The sequence below is a fragment of the Bombina bombina genome, chromosome 2 (genome assembly GCF_027579735.1).
Source record: "Bombina bombina isolate aBomBom1 chromosome 2, aBomBom1.pri, whole genome shotgun sequence".
In the NCBI taxonomy this organism is placed as follows: domain Eukaryota; kingdom Metazoa; phylum Chordata; class Amphibia; order Anura; family Bombinatoridae; genus Bombina; species Bombina bombina.
In genome coordinates, this window is record NC_069500.1 from 1,249,765,521 (window position 1) to 1,249,781,959 (window position 16,439).

The window sequence follows — 16,439 nt, forward strand, 5'->3', positions numbered from 1 at the left end:
ATAAAAAACAAATCTGCAATATACTTTCATTATTTTTTTTTGTCCCCTTTTCTTGTAATTCCCTTCTGAAATTGTGAGCTTTTTAGCTCCTGTCAGAAATGGAAGTGCAGAACACTGTTATATTCCACACAGCCATTGGCTGCACACTATAGTGACCTATTTATAACTGTCTCTAATTGGCCACAGCAGAGAAGGTAACCTAAGTTACAACATGGCAGCTCCCATTGATATATAGATACTAAAACTTTACACTTATTTTGCTAATACTAAGACAGCTAATGAAACTTTAAAAAAATACATCTACATGTTATTCTCAGACTAATGTTTTCTTTAAATGCATAATTTTTTTCTAGCATTTATGTAGTATTTAATGTACCTTTAAAACAAGATGACATGTTTCTCAGGGATTAAAATAAAATCCAGCTATTTAAATAAACCCTACACTGGGTTAGATTACAAGTATGGTGAAAATGGTTTTGCGCTAGCGCAAACGCGTTTTCGCAAGCCATTTTCATTCCGCTGATATTACAAGTGCAGCGAAATCGCGAATTACACAGCTGTGGTTAACTGGTTTTCAAAACGAAAAAGTTGCACAAAACACAACAAAAATACATTACAAAGTACACTTACACTCATAAACTATTAACCCCTAAACCGCCATCCCCACAAAGCAAAGTACCTAAATAAACTATTAATGCCTCAACCGCCATGCCCCCACATCGCAATAACTAAATAAAACTATTAACCCCTAAACTGCCTGCCCCCCATAACGCAAAGTAATAAACTACACTATTATCCCCCTAATCCACCATACCCTCACATCACAAACACTAAATAAAACTATTAAGCCCTAACCCGCCATCCCCCACATCACAATAACTAAATAGAACTGTTAGCCCTAAACCGGCATCCACCAACATTGCAATAACTAAATAATACTATTAACCCCTAAACTTCTATCCCCTCACATCGCAAAGTAATAAACTACACTTTTAACCCCTAAACAGCCAGCCCCCCACATTGCAAAGCCATAAACTAACATCTAAAACCCCTAACCTAACACCCTCTAACTTAACCCAAATTAAAATACACGAAAATTACAAAATAAATCATAACTGCCATAAAGAAATAAACTTACATGTAAAAATAAAATCCTAACATTACACAAAATAATAAAGTCTAAAGTCTAAATAAAGTCTAAATTTACAGAAAATATATATTTTTTTAAGATTTATTAAAGATTAAGATTTTTTTTAAGGTTTTTTTTTATGGGGGGGGGGGTGGTTGCAATGCCCTACAAAAGGCCCTTTTAAAGGCTATTGGTAGTTTATTTTTATAATACGTTTTTTTTTATTTTGGGGTTGTTTTTTTAAGGGGTATTAGAATAGGATTATTTTTTGGGATAATTACTTTTTTATTTTCTGTAAATTTGGACTTTATTATTTTGTGTAATGTAAGGATTTTTTATTTTTGTAATATGAGTTTTTTTATAGTAATGTTATTTTTTTAAAAAGTAGGATTAGTTTTTATTTATTTTTACAGGTAAGTTTATTTTTTTTATGGTAGTTATTTTTATTTATTTATTTGTAATTTTTTTGTATTTTAATTCGGGTTAAGTTAGGGGGTGTTAGGTTGGGGGTTAATAGTGTAATTTGTGACTTTGCTATTGCGATGTGGGGGGCTGTCGGTTTCAGGATTTATAGTTTAATTTAGTTATTGCAATGTGGGGGATGGTAGATTAGGGGTTAATAGTGTAGTTTATGACTTTGCGATGTGGGGGGCTGGTGGGTTTAGAGGTTAATAGTTTTATTTAGTTATTGCGATGTGGTGGAATGGTGGATTAGGGGTTAATAGGCTAGGGGCTTATGGTAGGGTGTTTTTTCTCTCCATTGACTTCTATGGGGAATGTGAAAATGCGAGGTCAAAATAAGTTTTTTTATTAATTGTAATACGAGCACAGCCCGAAAAGCGCAAAAAGCTTAACAATAGCAATGTTTTCGCTAACTCAAAAAAAAAAGATATACTGCGCTACTTGAAATCTAGTCCTCCACTTTAAAACTGCATAGGCAGTTGGTGCTCTACAAACAACTGATAATAATAATAATAATAAGCATTATAAATGTGCCAACTGCTTTGCATAAGAACTTTGATTGTAATGCCAATTTAGAACAATTTTTTTAATTGACAGTTTTCCCCTTTCCTTATTTCTTCTGAAACATTAATTTTCCCTTCATAGTGGCAGATGAAAAGCAGGAATTTCCCCTAAAGAAAATGAAGTAGACGGTATTTCCCCATCTGTCTCTTGTTTACAAATAGCTCCTTTTACTTTATTTCGGCATTTGAAATAGCTGATTTTTCCTGTGGTATCCACACCTATTCTGAAAGATTCTATACTTAGTATAGGTTAAAGAAAACCTGTGCAAACATAGCCAGCAGAAGATATTACACTCCTAGCAGGAGGTAAAAGACATAAGCAATAAAATGTTCATTTGTAATTGTTCTAAGCATTCGGCTTTGGTTTAGAGAGATAATATAAAGAAGTATGTGTGTGTACAGAAAATGATGAACTAAGGATATCTGAATTCCTGCAAACTCAAAAAATAAAATGAGCATTTTTCCATACTATTTATACTCTGCAGCTGGTATAACAAGTCATTGGAAGGACATTAAGCTCCCTGGCGCCTGGGTTTGTCAAGCCGTGCATTAAGGTAAATACATTTTTACAGTACACTGTCCTTTTAAGACCAGTATATTTATATGGAAATCAGATCTGGGTTATACTAAGGAGGCCCAATAAAATTAATTTGTAATGAACAGCATTTCATATTTGATTAGGAGCTTTTAATTTGTAATGAACAGCATTTCATATTTGATTAGGAGCTTTTATTTTTGCACTATAACATTGTTTTCAAAAATAACTATTTTAAAAAGTATTTTAAAGATACATTTTATTGTGCATGGTACTTGCTAAATATACAGTGGTGGGATCTTACATATAACAACTTGGCAGTGGGTTTTGCCCCGGATAAAACTTTTAAAAGAGACATTTACAAATAGTATGTATTGTACATGAATACTGCTTTTAATGAAATCAGAAATGAGCTGTATTGTATTAAAAAATTGACTTTTATTTTATTTTAACAAAAGAATGTAGAATATAGATGATAAAAAAGTTTACCATTCTCTCTCTTTTTTACTTTAGAAGACGTTAAACCGTAAAGAAGCATTTGTTTAGTAAATACTTACACCTTTCTTAGTAATACAATTCAACTTATGCCAGCGTTATTAGGATTAAAAGATTTTCTTACATGATGATGGTTTATTATTATATTAAACATTTCTGATATATAAATAAAAAAAAATGTTTACCACAAAACTAGTATTATTAGTAAATGCATACGCATCTTATAAAGACATATTTTGAAATTAATGCACATGTATTTATAAGGCATTTAAACACACAGAGCGATACCTTAGTTTCACTTTCTTGGGACAATATTTCTAGTGCCTCCAGATGTGACAGACCCTGGTACTCATCAAAGAGCAGTCCATAGTGGGCCGTCCTCTCGTCTGTGGACTGTTCAGCCATTCTCTGCTTCTCTTTCTCTTTAGCTTCCCTCAGCATCTGAAAAACATAAGTTATTCTTATCATTTATTTGTATAGCGTCACAAAACTCTGTAGAGCTGATTAGTTAAATCTACCTCCATTCAGGTGACTATATATTTTGCTAAACATAACTACTAAGATATACTATTCCAAAAAAAGAAAAAAAAGGGGGGGGGGTTCTTCCAGTGAGGACCATCTTGATAGATGGCTTCTCTGAGGGCTCAAGAAGAGACCTCTAAAATCATGTGACTATCTCAAGAAGTGAGATACCAATCCTGTAATCAATCGCTCATGTGGAGAAACCTTCTTTTGAAACCTGAAGCAGGAGGAATCTCTTTATTGAGTATAGTCACTGGCAGCGCCCTGTTTTCAGCAGAAGCATAACAAAGCCTCCTGATCTGCATTAAATAACCCTGAACCAACTCCCACTCTGCTTAAGAGGTCAACTAGCTATATAAGATTCAGCATTTCCACATGACAAATATTTTGGAACATAGTCTACTCCTTGGACAAACTATTTATTAAAGACCTACTTAGGTAGAGAGCATGTAAGCCTTATGTTTGCTATAACAATATGCCTCACTGAGCTGCACGTTCCCCAAACTAAGCCCATGCCAGTATCTCTGCTGAGAATCCTAGGACTACCAGTATGGATGCATTGATGGAGGCTGTTGTGATGAAGGCTACAATCAATACAGAATATGCAGGGGAGTTGGACCAGGACCCGTGGTGCTGCGGTGGAGGTTTAATATATTTGAAAACAAAGCTGAGCTCCTTATCATGATAATTACCAAATGAAAATGAGTTGCATTAAGCTTATAATTGGCCTGGAGCTAAACTCACCACCAACGCTCTTATGGAGAGAAAATATTGTCAGCTCAAGACCTCTGTTCGATTGGCGAGCCCTATCATTCTTGGGTGGCAGAAGCCATTTTCATTTTAACCTAGCTTGTGGTTACCTGACCCCCTCAGGTGTAGTTGGTCCTTATACCAAGCAGTGGTCTGGCCAACAGTAGTGATGTGTGAATGTGGCAAAAGTACAATTCATTTGGTTGAACGAATAGCCCTGTGGACATTTGTTGTGGACAAACAAATGTCGATAAGGACCAAAAAACCCTTAAAGGGACATGAAACTGAACATTCATGATTCAAATAGAGCATGTGATTTTAAACAACTTTCCAATTTACTTTATTTTATCCAAATTGCTTAATTCTCTTGGTATCCTTTTTTGAAGGAGCAGCTATGCACTACTGGGAGCTATCTGAAGACATCTGGTGAACCAATGAAAAGAGGCATTTTTGTGCAGCCACTATTCAGCAGCAAGCTCCCAGTAATGCATTGCTGCACCTGTGCCTACCTTGATATGCTTTCCAACAAAGGATACCAAGAGAATGAAGCAATTTAGATAATAGAATCAAATTGAAAAGTTGTTTAAAATCAAATGTTCTGTCTGAATCATGAAAGGAAATGTTTGGGTTTCATGTCCCTTTAAAATTCCTTAAACAAATGTTATTTCCAATTTTTTTTATTTTACTTTTGTTTTCGAATGTTCATAATTACATCAAATATTTAAATTAAAAATTTGGAATACAACATTCAATCCAACAAATAATATTCAGACGTTCAATAATATATGTGATAGGAAATTTTGTACAATGATACATAATTGATACAAATATATTGATTCCAATTTTTTTATTTCAAATATTGCATAATTCAAATATTCCATTTAAAGATATAATTAGATCCAGAAGTAGATATTAGTGAGATGTCTCTTAGTTTCGGATCACCTATATCTGTATGGAAGTTTACGGTCTATGCATCACTTTGTTATTAATTATTATTGCCCTAAATGTATTATATTGCGCTCAGACCTATATTTTAATGCATAACTGTCTCCAGACGTAGCTAGACAACATCTTGTCCAATATTTTAGCTGAATAATCTTAAGATTATAAATTGAATGTAATCTTTGCTTATATATATTAAGAATGTCAGCTAAGCTTCCCTGAGCGCTTGGGTATATTTCCCTCTTCAAATGGTATTATGCTAGTTCATGAGGTATGTTAGTTTATTAGCTTATATCTGGAATTCTAGTACTATCTTGTTTATTCACTGTGGCTCAATTTATATATGATATATTTAACAATTCAAATTATATAAGGTTCAAAAGTGGCCCCCTTTTCCCATATTTGGATCCTGATTGTTGTTGTTTTACATTGTAAAGTAAGATCCAAAAGTGGCCTCATTCTGTTACAGGAGGATTGTTTAGGACAAGGATATTGTTGTAATAATGCTTCTGTTGTTTCTGATGCATGTGCCTCATATATGCTGTTCCTTTGCTTATTTAAAAAAAAAGAAGTTGGTCATTTGATCATATGTTTTATTTATCTATAAACCATTAAAATGATTTTTTTCTATATGAGTATTTTTCATTTTAACCAGTTTAAAAAAAAAAAAACCCCACAGGCAACACTCCCTTCAAACAATAGCTGGTTTAAAATATAGTGTATATGTTCCATTTGCGTGTATATTTGTGCCTAGGCTGACTAGGCCTAGCTGGAATGTCACTTTGCTACTCAAAAGATATAACAATGTGCCTGTATGTATAGACTTTCGGTGCTGTGAATCCTCACCCACATTTATAGGCTTCAGGTCAAGTCTGGAGGAAAAGGCTAATACTTTAGCTATGTATGTTAATCAATGCTCTCTCTGTTTGGCAGGAAGGAGCAAAATACTTTTCTCTAAGTTCAGAAGAAATTAGTTAAAAGGACAGTTTACGCCAGAATTTATTTAAAAGGATAGATAATCCCTTTATTACCCATTCCCCAGTTTTGCAAAACCAACACAGTTATATTAATACCATTTTAACTTTGCGATTACCTTGTATCTAAGCCTCTGCAGACTGCTCCCTTATCTCAGTTCTTTTGACAGACTTGCATTTTAGCCAGCCAGTGCTAACTCATAAATAACTCCACAAGAGTGAGCACAATTTGTATTTATATGGCACACATGAAATAGTAATGTCTAGCTGTGAAAAACTGTCAAAATGCACTGAGATAAGAGGCAGCATTCAAGGGCTTAGAAATTAGCATATGACACTACCTAGGTTTAGCTTTCAACAAGCAATACAAAGAGGACAAAGTAAATTTGATGATAAAATTAAATTTGAAAGTTGTTTAAAATTGCATGCCCTATCTGAATCATGAAAGTTTAATTTGGACTACATTGTCCCCTTAATATATGTTCTGTTTGTCTGACGGAGGGCTAATCACTGGCATAAAGCACTGGCTAAATGTAAACGATTTAAAAAAATAAAAAATAATATATATATAAATTGTATTGTCTGATACTTACCTGTGATAAAGAAGCTGTCCTTTGCATCAGTATTTTAGTTCTTTTGAATCCTGGGTCACTTTCTGCCAGTACATTCATTGTCTTCTTACCAATAAACTCCAAGGCATCCAACCCACCAGTCAGAACAGTTTTACCCTAAACATAAATAAAGTCAGTGTTACATCCGTATATAACTATTAATATAAAATATTTAATATACAAATAGACTTGAGTAGGAATGTACTCTAAATAAAAAATCAGTACCAGGGTACAAAGTTAATGCCTTAATGACAGCCGACGCACCCTATATGTCGTCTGTCGTTTTTCTTTGAAGGGGTTAAATAGCATGGCTCTTGCCACAGCGGCAAGACTGCAATATAGCTGGATGCCTCCAGCAGTGAGGCATGTTATAATAGCTGCTTTGGTGAGACTTGCGCTATTACAGAGCCAAAAAAAGCTTTATAGACACGCGACGTACAGGGTGTGTCCGTGTCGTTAAAGGGACATTATACACTAGATTTTTCTTTGCATAAATAATTTGTAGATGATCCATTTATATAGCCCATCTGGGGTTGTTTTTGTAAACATTTATAATTTTGCTTATTTTTAAATAACATTGTGCTGATTTTCAGACTACTAACCAAGCCCCAAAATTTTAGATTTATACCGATGTATACAGACTTCAGATTTCTTCTGTTTGTATGGTGGATCTTTTCATGTGCGGGGAAGGTCTGCTTTGAGCCCCTTTCAGTGGGTGTCCCAACCTAACCTTTTTTTATTGTGCTTTTGTGGATTATGCAGTTCTACTATTTAGGGTCCTTTAATATAGATGTGAACTAGCTGAACAAGGGTGGAATGTATATATTTTGTAATTTAATATAGACCTGATAAAAAAATATGTTTTACTTACAGTGTGTTGCACCACATTTGTTAATGCTGATAAGACACCACGGGAGCCTGATGGAGATGATGGGAGCTCTGTAATGTTTTCTTCTTTCTCAAATGATTCCTCTATATATAATTAATAAATACCAACATATTCAGATGATATTTAAACACAATGCAGCCATAATAAGTTAAAGATAAATAATATATTACATTTTGAATGTAATAGTAAATAAGGTAGAGTAAGCAATCCTTAATCAGCTAGTGATGGCAAAAAATACTGTACATAGACCAGTAATGTGATTACTCATGCAAGACCCCTGTAGTATATTAAGACTATGGCCCCCATTTATCAAACACCAGACAGACAAGGTTCCCGTCTGAAACAAGGTTCAGCACAGTGAGCGCAGTTATTTCACAAGATATTGCTTGTGCAGTTGCACTACCTGCTTTTGCACAATTGGTTTCTTGGGCTTGTCAATCATCCAGGTCAATAACTGGTGGAATTACCAGAATTGTATTAAGACCACAACTATTTAACTAGTGTTTCAGGCCAGCTTGTATGAGCCTGCAGTGCTCAAGCTTTAAAGCTGTATTTGAAGCCTCATTAACCCCTTGTGCCTATATGACATAGATCTAAATCATGCGATACATAGTCCATCATACCGCATAACATAGATCTATGTTGCAGCTTCATGAAGCTCCAGCAATCTCGGTTGTGAAGTGAGAGCCGAGAGCTCCTGTTCCTGAGCTGCAGGCATTTGTCGCCATATGGTAAAAGGAGCACTATAGGTGCTCCATTACCTTAATAAAGGCAGATTGCCAGTTTGTTACAGACAGTAACACTGTCTGTAACAATCTGCATTGGCGCAGATGGAAGGTTTGGGCGGGAGGCGGGTGAACTGCCCAGCAGTGAAGGGAGGAAGTGGCCCTACCCTGCAGATAAAGTTATTTAAGGGAGAGGGAAGAATGGGGCACTGCACTACAAAAAAAGTTTGGGATGGGGTGGGGATCACTGAATAACAGAGAGGGTGGACCACTACATTACAGGTTGGTAATGTCTTACATTCCGGTCCTGTACCGCCTAAGAAAGAGATTAAAGAATGTAATACTATGCCCTGGTAAACTGTTTCTGTTTGGTCCCAAGTGGTACTTTGATAATCTTAAAATGACGTGCTGTAATGGATCAGAGCATGTAATTTCTTTTGACTATAATGACCCTTTAATCTCATCTTAGGTCTACTGTCTAAGTGAATTTCTTTCCTGAAACTTTTATGATGAAGAAGCAAGAAAACGAGGCAAAGTTCAGGAAAGCCTTATCTATAATGAGGTAAACAGGAAACAAGCTGACAAAAAAGTGCAGCGTTGCTGGGCGTTGAAGAGAAAGTAACTTAGTAAGATGAGTAATAGGGAAACAGGTGCCAGAGAAAATCAAGAATTGTTGTAACCTTCTTTGAAGCCATGGTAATAAGCCTAAAGACAGTAGCGGACCTTCTCAACAGAGGGCCCCCCAAAAGGTAACTCAGTAGTAAAGCAATAGTAATAATATAAATGCTGCTCTCTATAATGAGGATAGATAGATCTGCACTAATCAAAGTCTCCACTGAATTAGGAGTGTGCAAATTCTGCACACACCTATGTATAGAATGGCTGCTATGCCCCCCCACCCCAGCACTTGTGCCCTTGTGCTGCTGCACCAATGGTAGTTCCACTCTTCCTAAAGATATCTATACCAAAAAGTCAACAGAAAAAAAATTACAGTTTAAACTTCTCCAGTTTGGAAAAAAGATGATTGTCAAGAATTATGGACAAAACACACTGAACATGAGCTTATGCACATCATGGGATAAGGAAAATAAAAGAATATTGGCAAGGTAGATGACTATATAGATTATATATATGTGTATATATATATATATATATATATACAGTATATAGACTAGATTATATATATATATATATATATATATATATATATAGTATATAGACAATATATATATATATATATATATATTATCAATTGTCAAAATGGGTATATACATGCCTTATTTTGTCCATTAATAACATCTTATTTAAATATTGTTGGTCTCAGCTGTGACATTCTCATTTTTATATATTTTTATATATTATACTAATTATACATTATGTACCATCCAATAGTTGATATCAAGAAAGTGTTGCTTGTAGACATAGCTCTAACATAGGTATCGATCATATGCTTAGTTTAGGTACATGAATATGGGAATGTGGAGTTTATCATTTTTTAATGATAAGGATGAATTGCAGTTAATACACACGTGGAGTATAAGATTATGGAGTTCAATATTCATAGCAATACATTAAGTTGTAATAAATACATAATTGGCTATAAAACAGTCAACTCAGATAGTCATATGTAACATTGTTTATCATATATGTGTCTATTTGTCTAATGGGCTGTAGTAATATTATTATTATTCTTCCAAAAATTAGCTTTGAAAAGTGTGGTGGGGGATGGTAGGAGTTAGTCAGTAATTAGATGTTGTACCTATTATGTAAATCAGAAAAGGTATATAATATACCAATACTTAGTAGTCACTTATAATAATTATGGTGCACATCTAATGTGGATTCTTAGAGGGTAGAACTAAACAACTAGAAATACTAATTGTACAAAGAGATACACTTAGGATTATTAGAAAAGAATACCACAAAGAAAATTATTATTTCTTTAACTCCAAATGATCATATGAATATGAAAATTACTCTATTTGTTTAAAATGTTCCATTACATTCATACTTTAATACTTTATTGTTACAACTAGGAACAAACATTCACACAGAAGTAGCCTGAAAGGGTTAAAAACACTTAAACCCAGTTAAATTAAATTGATATAGTCAGCAATGCTCTATGTATTCAGCCTGATGCCCACAAAATTATAGTGCAGGATAAGCTAAGCCCTTACAATCCGAGGGCTATTTTACTTTTAAATAGTTATATTTTTAAAGGTAAATAGTAGGCACCAGGATTCAACAAATATATAGGTATATACAGATTCTATTATTCACTAGGCAAGCAGTTAAAAAAGCGACAGACAGGAGAGAACTAGCTTCTCCTGCTGGACCCCTGACGCGCGTTTCACAGAACGCTTCCTCAGAGGGGGTGCGGGCCGCTGCTACTCGGCGTTATTTATGTTGGTGGTTGTCCCACCTCAAGCCCCTGATTTGATGTTCCTCTCGATTTCAAATGGCTCTGATTGGATGCTCATTCTGTCAATCATATGAGTAGACAGTGACATCCGGTATTACGTAACGTGAGGAGGGAGTGTGAATAGGGGGGCGTATGTGATGTCGATAAAGGACCAATCAACACTAAGTAAACAAGGGGTGTGTGTATTCAGTAGCAATGATTGGATGATCACTGCGGTTTGTAAATAAGGCATTGAGACTTAAGAATTACTTTGTATCATACCTTACCACTGCTTAATAGTAAATTGTTATGTGGTACCGCAATGGCATAATTAGGATCTTAGTCTTTAAAGCAAATACATAAAATATACGATTTATGAACGGACGCGTTAAGGGATATATCATGTGTTTATTCAAGGGTTGTAAGACAGATTGCTGCATGTAATGGCAGCCTATAGGGAGATGCTAGGATGTCATAGTATTATTAGTGTGTTGATATATTTATTTGTTAATATATAGATGGAAGTTAGAATAGCCGATCACGATATAGGATACTGTTTTATAATTTATACTGCTTTAGTTTCGAAATAATGCAGAGTAGTAGTTATACTTAGTGAGATAACGTGATTTGGTATTCTTGATGTATATTGTACAGATGGGACTCATAAGGAATAATTATGAACCCGATCAGTAAATACACCGGCAGCATATAGTTATGTGTTAAGTTTAGTACTATATTGCATTGTCTTTATTTCCATCTGTCGATGTATATATAATTTTAGGCTGATGTACTGATAGTGGGATAGGACGTGTCCTGCAGTTTGGTCTTGGGTTAGACTCTATTATTTTCATCTCCATATATATATAGAGAGAAATTTTTTTAGGCCAGTAAATACAAATTGATGAAGTTTAGTCTAGACTCTAGATTCTTATTTGGAATCCCAAGTGTGGGTTATTATTGGGGAGTAGCGATAGTGCTATGTAACAAGAAGTGATAGGATTAAACACAGGAAATATGATGTGTGAGGGATAAAACTGTACATAAATAAAAAAGTGAAAGGGTGATGAGGGAAAGGACTGAATAAAATATATCCTTAATTACAGTATCTTCCAAATGTGAGTTAATATGATATAATGATCAGTCTGTACTGTGAAAGAAAGGAGTGTGTGGTATTCTTAACTAGATGAGAATATTAATCTTTGTAGTGGGAAGTGATGCCTTATTATTGTGAAAAGGGAAGTGTAAAAAGGAGCCGCATGAGTATGTTAAGTGTGAGTGAAAACTAATTTGTGTTATGATGTGAGTTTGGGCTAGAAGTGTACCCCTTATAGGACAAATAAAGTGGGAAAGATGATGTCAAAATTAGTGAGTGACAAATTGTAAATATCAGGTAGAGGAGAGAGACTGAGACTCATATTGGTAATTGATTCTGTATACTGTTTTAATTGGTGTGTTATTTAACTGTGTATCTGGATACAATGAAAATACATAGTTATTTCTTTGGAATTAAGTCCCTTATCTCACATTATTTAGATAATATCCCCTGTGTTATACACTTATAATGGTTATTGTATCAATCGAGATGTTTAACAGTTATTATCCTATGTGGGTTGATCAAATGATAACCTTAATGTGTATTTTCTCCCAAAATTAGGTGAGTATATAATATTGAAAACACAATTTTAGATAATAATGATACTATGTATTTGTAACTTAAGGGTTAGATATATACAAAAAAGTTATTGAAGTCATTCATGCCAAACGGTTTAACCGCATTTAGGAGGTATATCCATTTGCACTCCATTTTTAATAAAGCCTTTTCAATGTTGCCACCTCTTATGCCAAGAGATGCTTTTTGGATCACAGTGTATTTTAGGTCCATAGGTGAACCATTGTGGTGTGATAAGAAATGTTTGGCCACAGAGGTGATTTTTTTGCCTTTATCTTTATCTCTTTGGGCATATTTGATGTTATACACATGTTCCAAGATGCGTGTTTTTATCTCCCTTGTCGTCATGCCAACGTATGCCATTTGGCAAGAGCAGTAGAGTACATATATTACTCCTATAGTGGTGCATGAGAAATGTGCTTGGAGGTTATATATTTGTCCTGTTTTTTTAGTTATTGTTTTTGTTTTCAGAACATATTTACAGGCAGAGCAGGTACCACATGGGTACATACCTGGGTTTGTGTCTTTTTTCTTGGCAGTTCTTACGAAGTGACTAGATACCAGTTTGTCTCTCAAGTTGTTTGGTCTCTTATATCCTAATGAGACTCTGTCGCCTATTAATGGCTTGAGGGTTTCATCATTTTGGAGTATGTTCCAATGGTCATTAATAATTTTAATAACATGTGGCATCTGGGGGTTATATGTCGTAATGAGTCTGGGACATGACTCTTGAAGAGTTTTACTTTTTGGGATTAGTAATTCATCTCTACTTTTCCTGAGTGCTTTGTACTTGGCTCTCTTTATGGATTTCTTACTGTATCCACGTGCCATTAGTCTTTGTGCTAGGGCTGCACTTTCCTGTATGTAGATCTCATTGGTAGTGCAGTTCCGACGAAGTCTCAGAAATTCCCCGTATGGTATTGCTTTCAGGGTACTTGGAGAGTGGGCACTGGAATGATGTAGAAGAGTGTTAGTTGATGTTTCTTTCCTAAACATCGTAGTATTGATGAATCCTTCATTGTTTTTGAATATTTTTAAATCCAAAAAGCATATCTCCTGCTGGTTAGCCTCAAAAGTTAATTTGATGTTGAGATCATTCTCATTAATTCTCTTCATAAAGGTTTCAAGTTGTTGATATGACCCTTCCCAGATGAAAAGAACATCATCTATGTATCTTAACCACATTGGGATGTGTTCAGTATATTTTTCGAGCTCATTAGAAAATACATAGAATAGTTCCCAGTAGCCAAGAAATAAATTCGCGTAAGTCGGCGCGCAAGCTGTACCCATAGCGGTACCTTGGGTTTGCAAGTAATACCTGTCATTAAATGTGAAAAAGTTGTGAGTCAGGACAAATTTCAAGAGTTGAATTATAAAGTCATTATGTAGATTGTTATCATTATTATTTGAAGCCAAATAATATTTAATGGCTTTAATTCCATCTTCGTGTTTTATATTTGTGTACAGGGACTCGACGTCCGCTGTTACTAGCCACATATCCTCTGATAATTTGATGTTTTGTAACAGCTGCAGTACCTCCATTGTGTCACGTACATATGAGGGTATGCTTGTAAGATATTCCCTTAATCGCAAGTCTACAAATTTACTTGCATTTTCTGTTAAGTTGTCATTTCCTGACACAATAGGTCTTCCAGGGGGTATTGAGGAATTTTTGTGCACTTTCGGTAGAAAGTATAAAGTGGCAACTTTGGGGTTGTCCTTTATCAGATACTTTTTCTCTGAGTTAGATATTATATTGGATTTCCAAGCACTTAGTATCATCTTGTTATATTGAGTAAGATATGAACTCTGCGGGTTGAATATCAACTGTTTGTAACAAGCAGAGTTAGATAGTTGTTTTTTAGCCTCATCCATATACATTTGTTGTGGCCAAAGGACCACGTTCCCACCTTTATCCGATGGCTTGATTAGAACATCTTGCCATGATTCTATCTCTCTTAATGCATTCATTTCATTGATATTAAGGTTTTGTTTGGCCCTGTATATGGGCAATTGTTCGATTTCTTTACAAACCATCTTACAGAAAATCTGTATCTCTGGGGATATAGAAAAGGATGGAACATAAGTAGATTTGGGTTTTACATTTGATTTCCAAACAGAAGATGCAGGTTCATCTACTAGAGTATTTGTGTTAGTTACTGTTTGTATATCTGTACTGTCTGCAGATAGCTCCTGTAGTATGTCTACAGTCAGTAAATCTTCTGCATTCAAACTGTTTCGATTAAAGGCATATAATTTTTTGAGTAATATTTTTCTGGAGAACAGATGGATATCTTTTATTACCTCAAATTTATTTAGTGAATTTACAGGGCAGAAAGACAGTCCTCTGGATAGTACAGATTTGTGTGTAGTACTGAGTGTATAATCAGAGAGGTTAATAATCCTCATTTGTTCATCCTTATCTTGCTGAAGGGACTCAATTCCCTTCTTCTTGTTGACTGTCTCACTGGGCCTGAGAATTTCCGTTTGTTGCCCCTGTTCTGAGTGTTGGTCTGATTGGCTGAGGTGACTGGTGGAGTTATATTGTGAGGGGTTTTGGACAAAAAAGATGATGAGGAAGAAGAAGATGTGGAGGATTGTACTGAGCTATAGCTCTTAGGTCTGGCACTAATTGTGTCTGTATTGGTAGTACTTTCATTGTCAGTATTGGTGTCTGAGTCATTATCTGAAATATCTGTTTCACTTTCTGCACTGCTCTCAGATTGTTGAACAAGATATCTGTTACCTCTATATCTAGGGGTGACATTACTACGCCAACGATAAACTCTTTGATTTTGAAAATCTTCAATATCTCTCTGCAACTTTTGTTTTTTAGTTGCTATAATTTCTTGCTCCAATTTGTCCAATTCCTTTTGATATTTATCATACTGATTTTTGTAATCTATTTTATCATTAAATTGAGACAGTTGGGCATTATATTCTTCAATTTCAGAATCTAACTTTGTTAGTTCGAGTTTATCGTGTTTAATTAATATATTTATTAATTTGAGAGAGCACTCTGACAAGGCTGTTTCCCATTCTTTGGTTAAATCATTGTTATAAAGGTTGAAGGCTTTAATGATAAGGATGAATTGCAGTTAATACACATGTGGAGTATAAGATTATGGAGTTCAATATTCATAGCAATACATTAAGTTGTAATAAATACATAATTGGCTATAAAACAGTCAACTCAGATAGTCATATGTAACATTGTTTATCATATATGTGTCTATTTGTCTAATGGGCTGTAGTAATATTATTATTATTCTTCTTCCAAAAATTAGGTATTATATATTTATCAGTAAATGGGTAAAAATAATTTTTGGAATTAAACAAGTGACCTCATGTCAGTTCTTTTCTAAATATTAGACAGAGTCACCATCCTATATCATATTATAAGTCATAGATTTCATGACTGTATCAGATTGATAAAATATATGACTGAAGTGTCTATGATTAAGGCCATACGGCCGAAACATGTCAGACAGATTTTCCTGCCTTACGCTGTCTGTAGCTTTTTAATGATGTTATAAAATAAAGTTTTTCTATTCTTTAAAGAAGACTTTGCTGGCTGAATTTAACTTTTACCTACTGTATACATATATATATATATATATACACACACACACATATCATGAAAAATATTGTTTAGAAAATGCTGAAAGGTTGCTTAGATACTGCATAAACCAAATGTTTACAAGATACTTAAAATGTCTATAACGTATACAGAGGCCTGTCTTTCACTTATCCCTTTCCCAAACAACCTTAT

The 16,439-nt window shown here is 34.5% G+C and overlaps 1 protein-coding gene across 3 annotated transcripts in view; it reads right to left on the reverse strand.

Moving 5' to 3' along the window:
- Window positions 1-16,439, reverse strand: part of FAM114A1 (family with sequence similarity 114 member A1) — a 66,665-nt gene that overhangs the window by 23,466 nt on the left and 26,760 nt on the right. For all 3 annotated transcript variants that reach the window (XM_053704058.1, XM_053704059.1, XM_053704057.1), the window contains exons 5-7: window positions 7,855-7,955; window positions 6,966-7,100; window positions 3,473-3,625 (exon numbers count right to left, since the gene is read on the reverse strand). In XM_053704058.1, coding sequence (XP_053560033.1) covers window positions 3,473-3,625; window positions 6,966-7,100; window positions 7,855-7,955 — 389 coding nt within the window. The remainder of the gene's footprint in view (window positions 1-3,472; window positions 3,626-6,965; window positions 7,101-7,854; window positions 7,956-16,439) is intronic.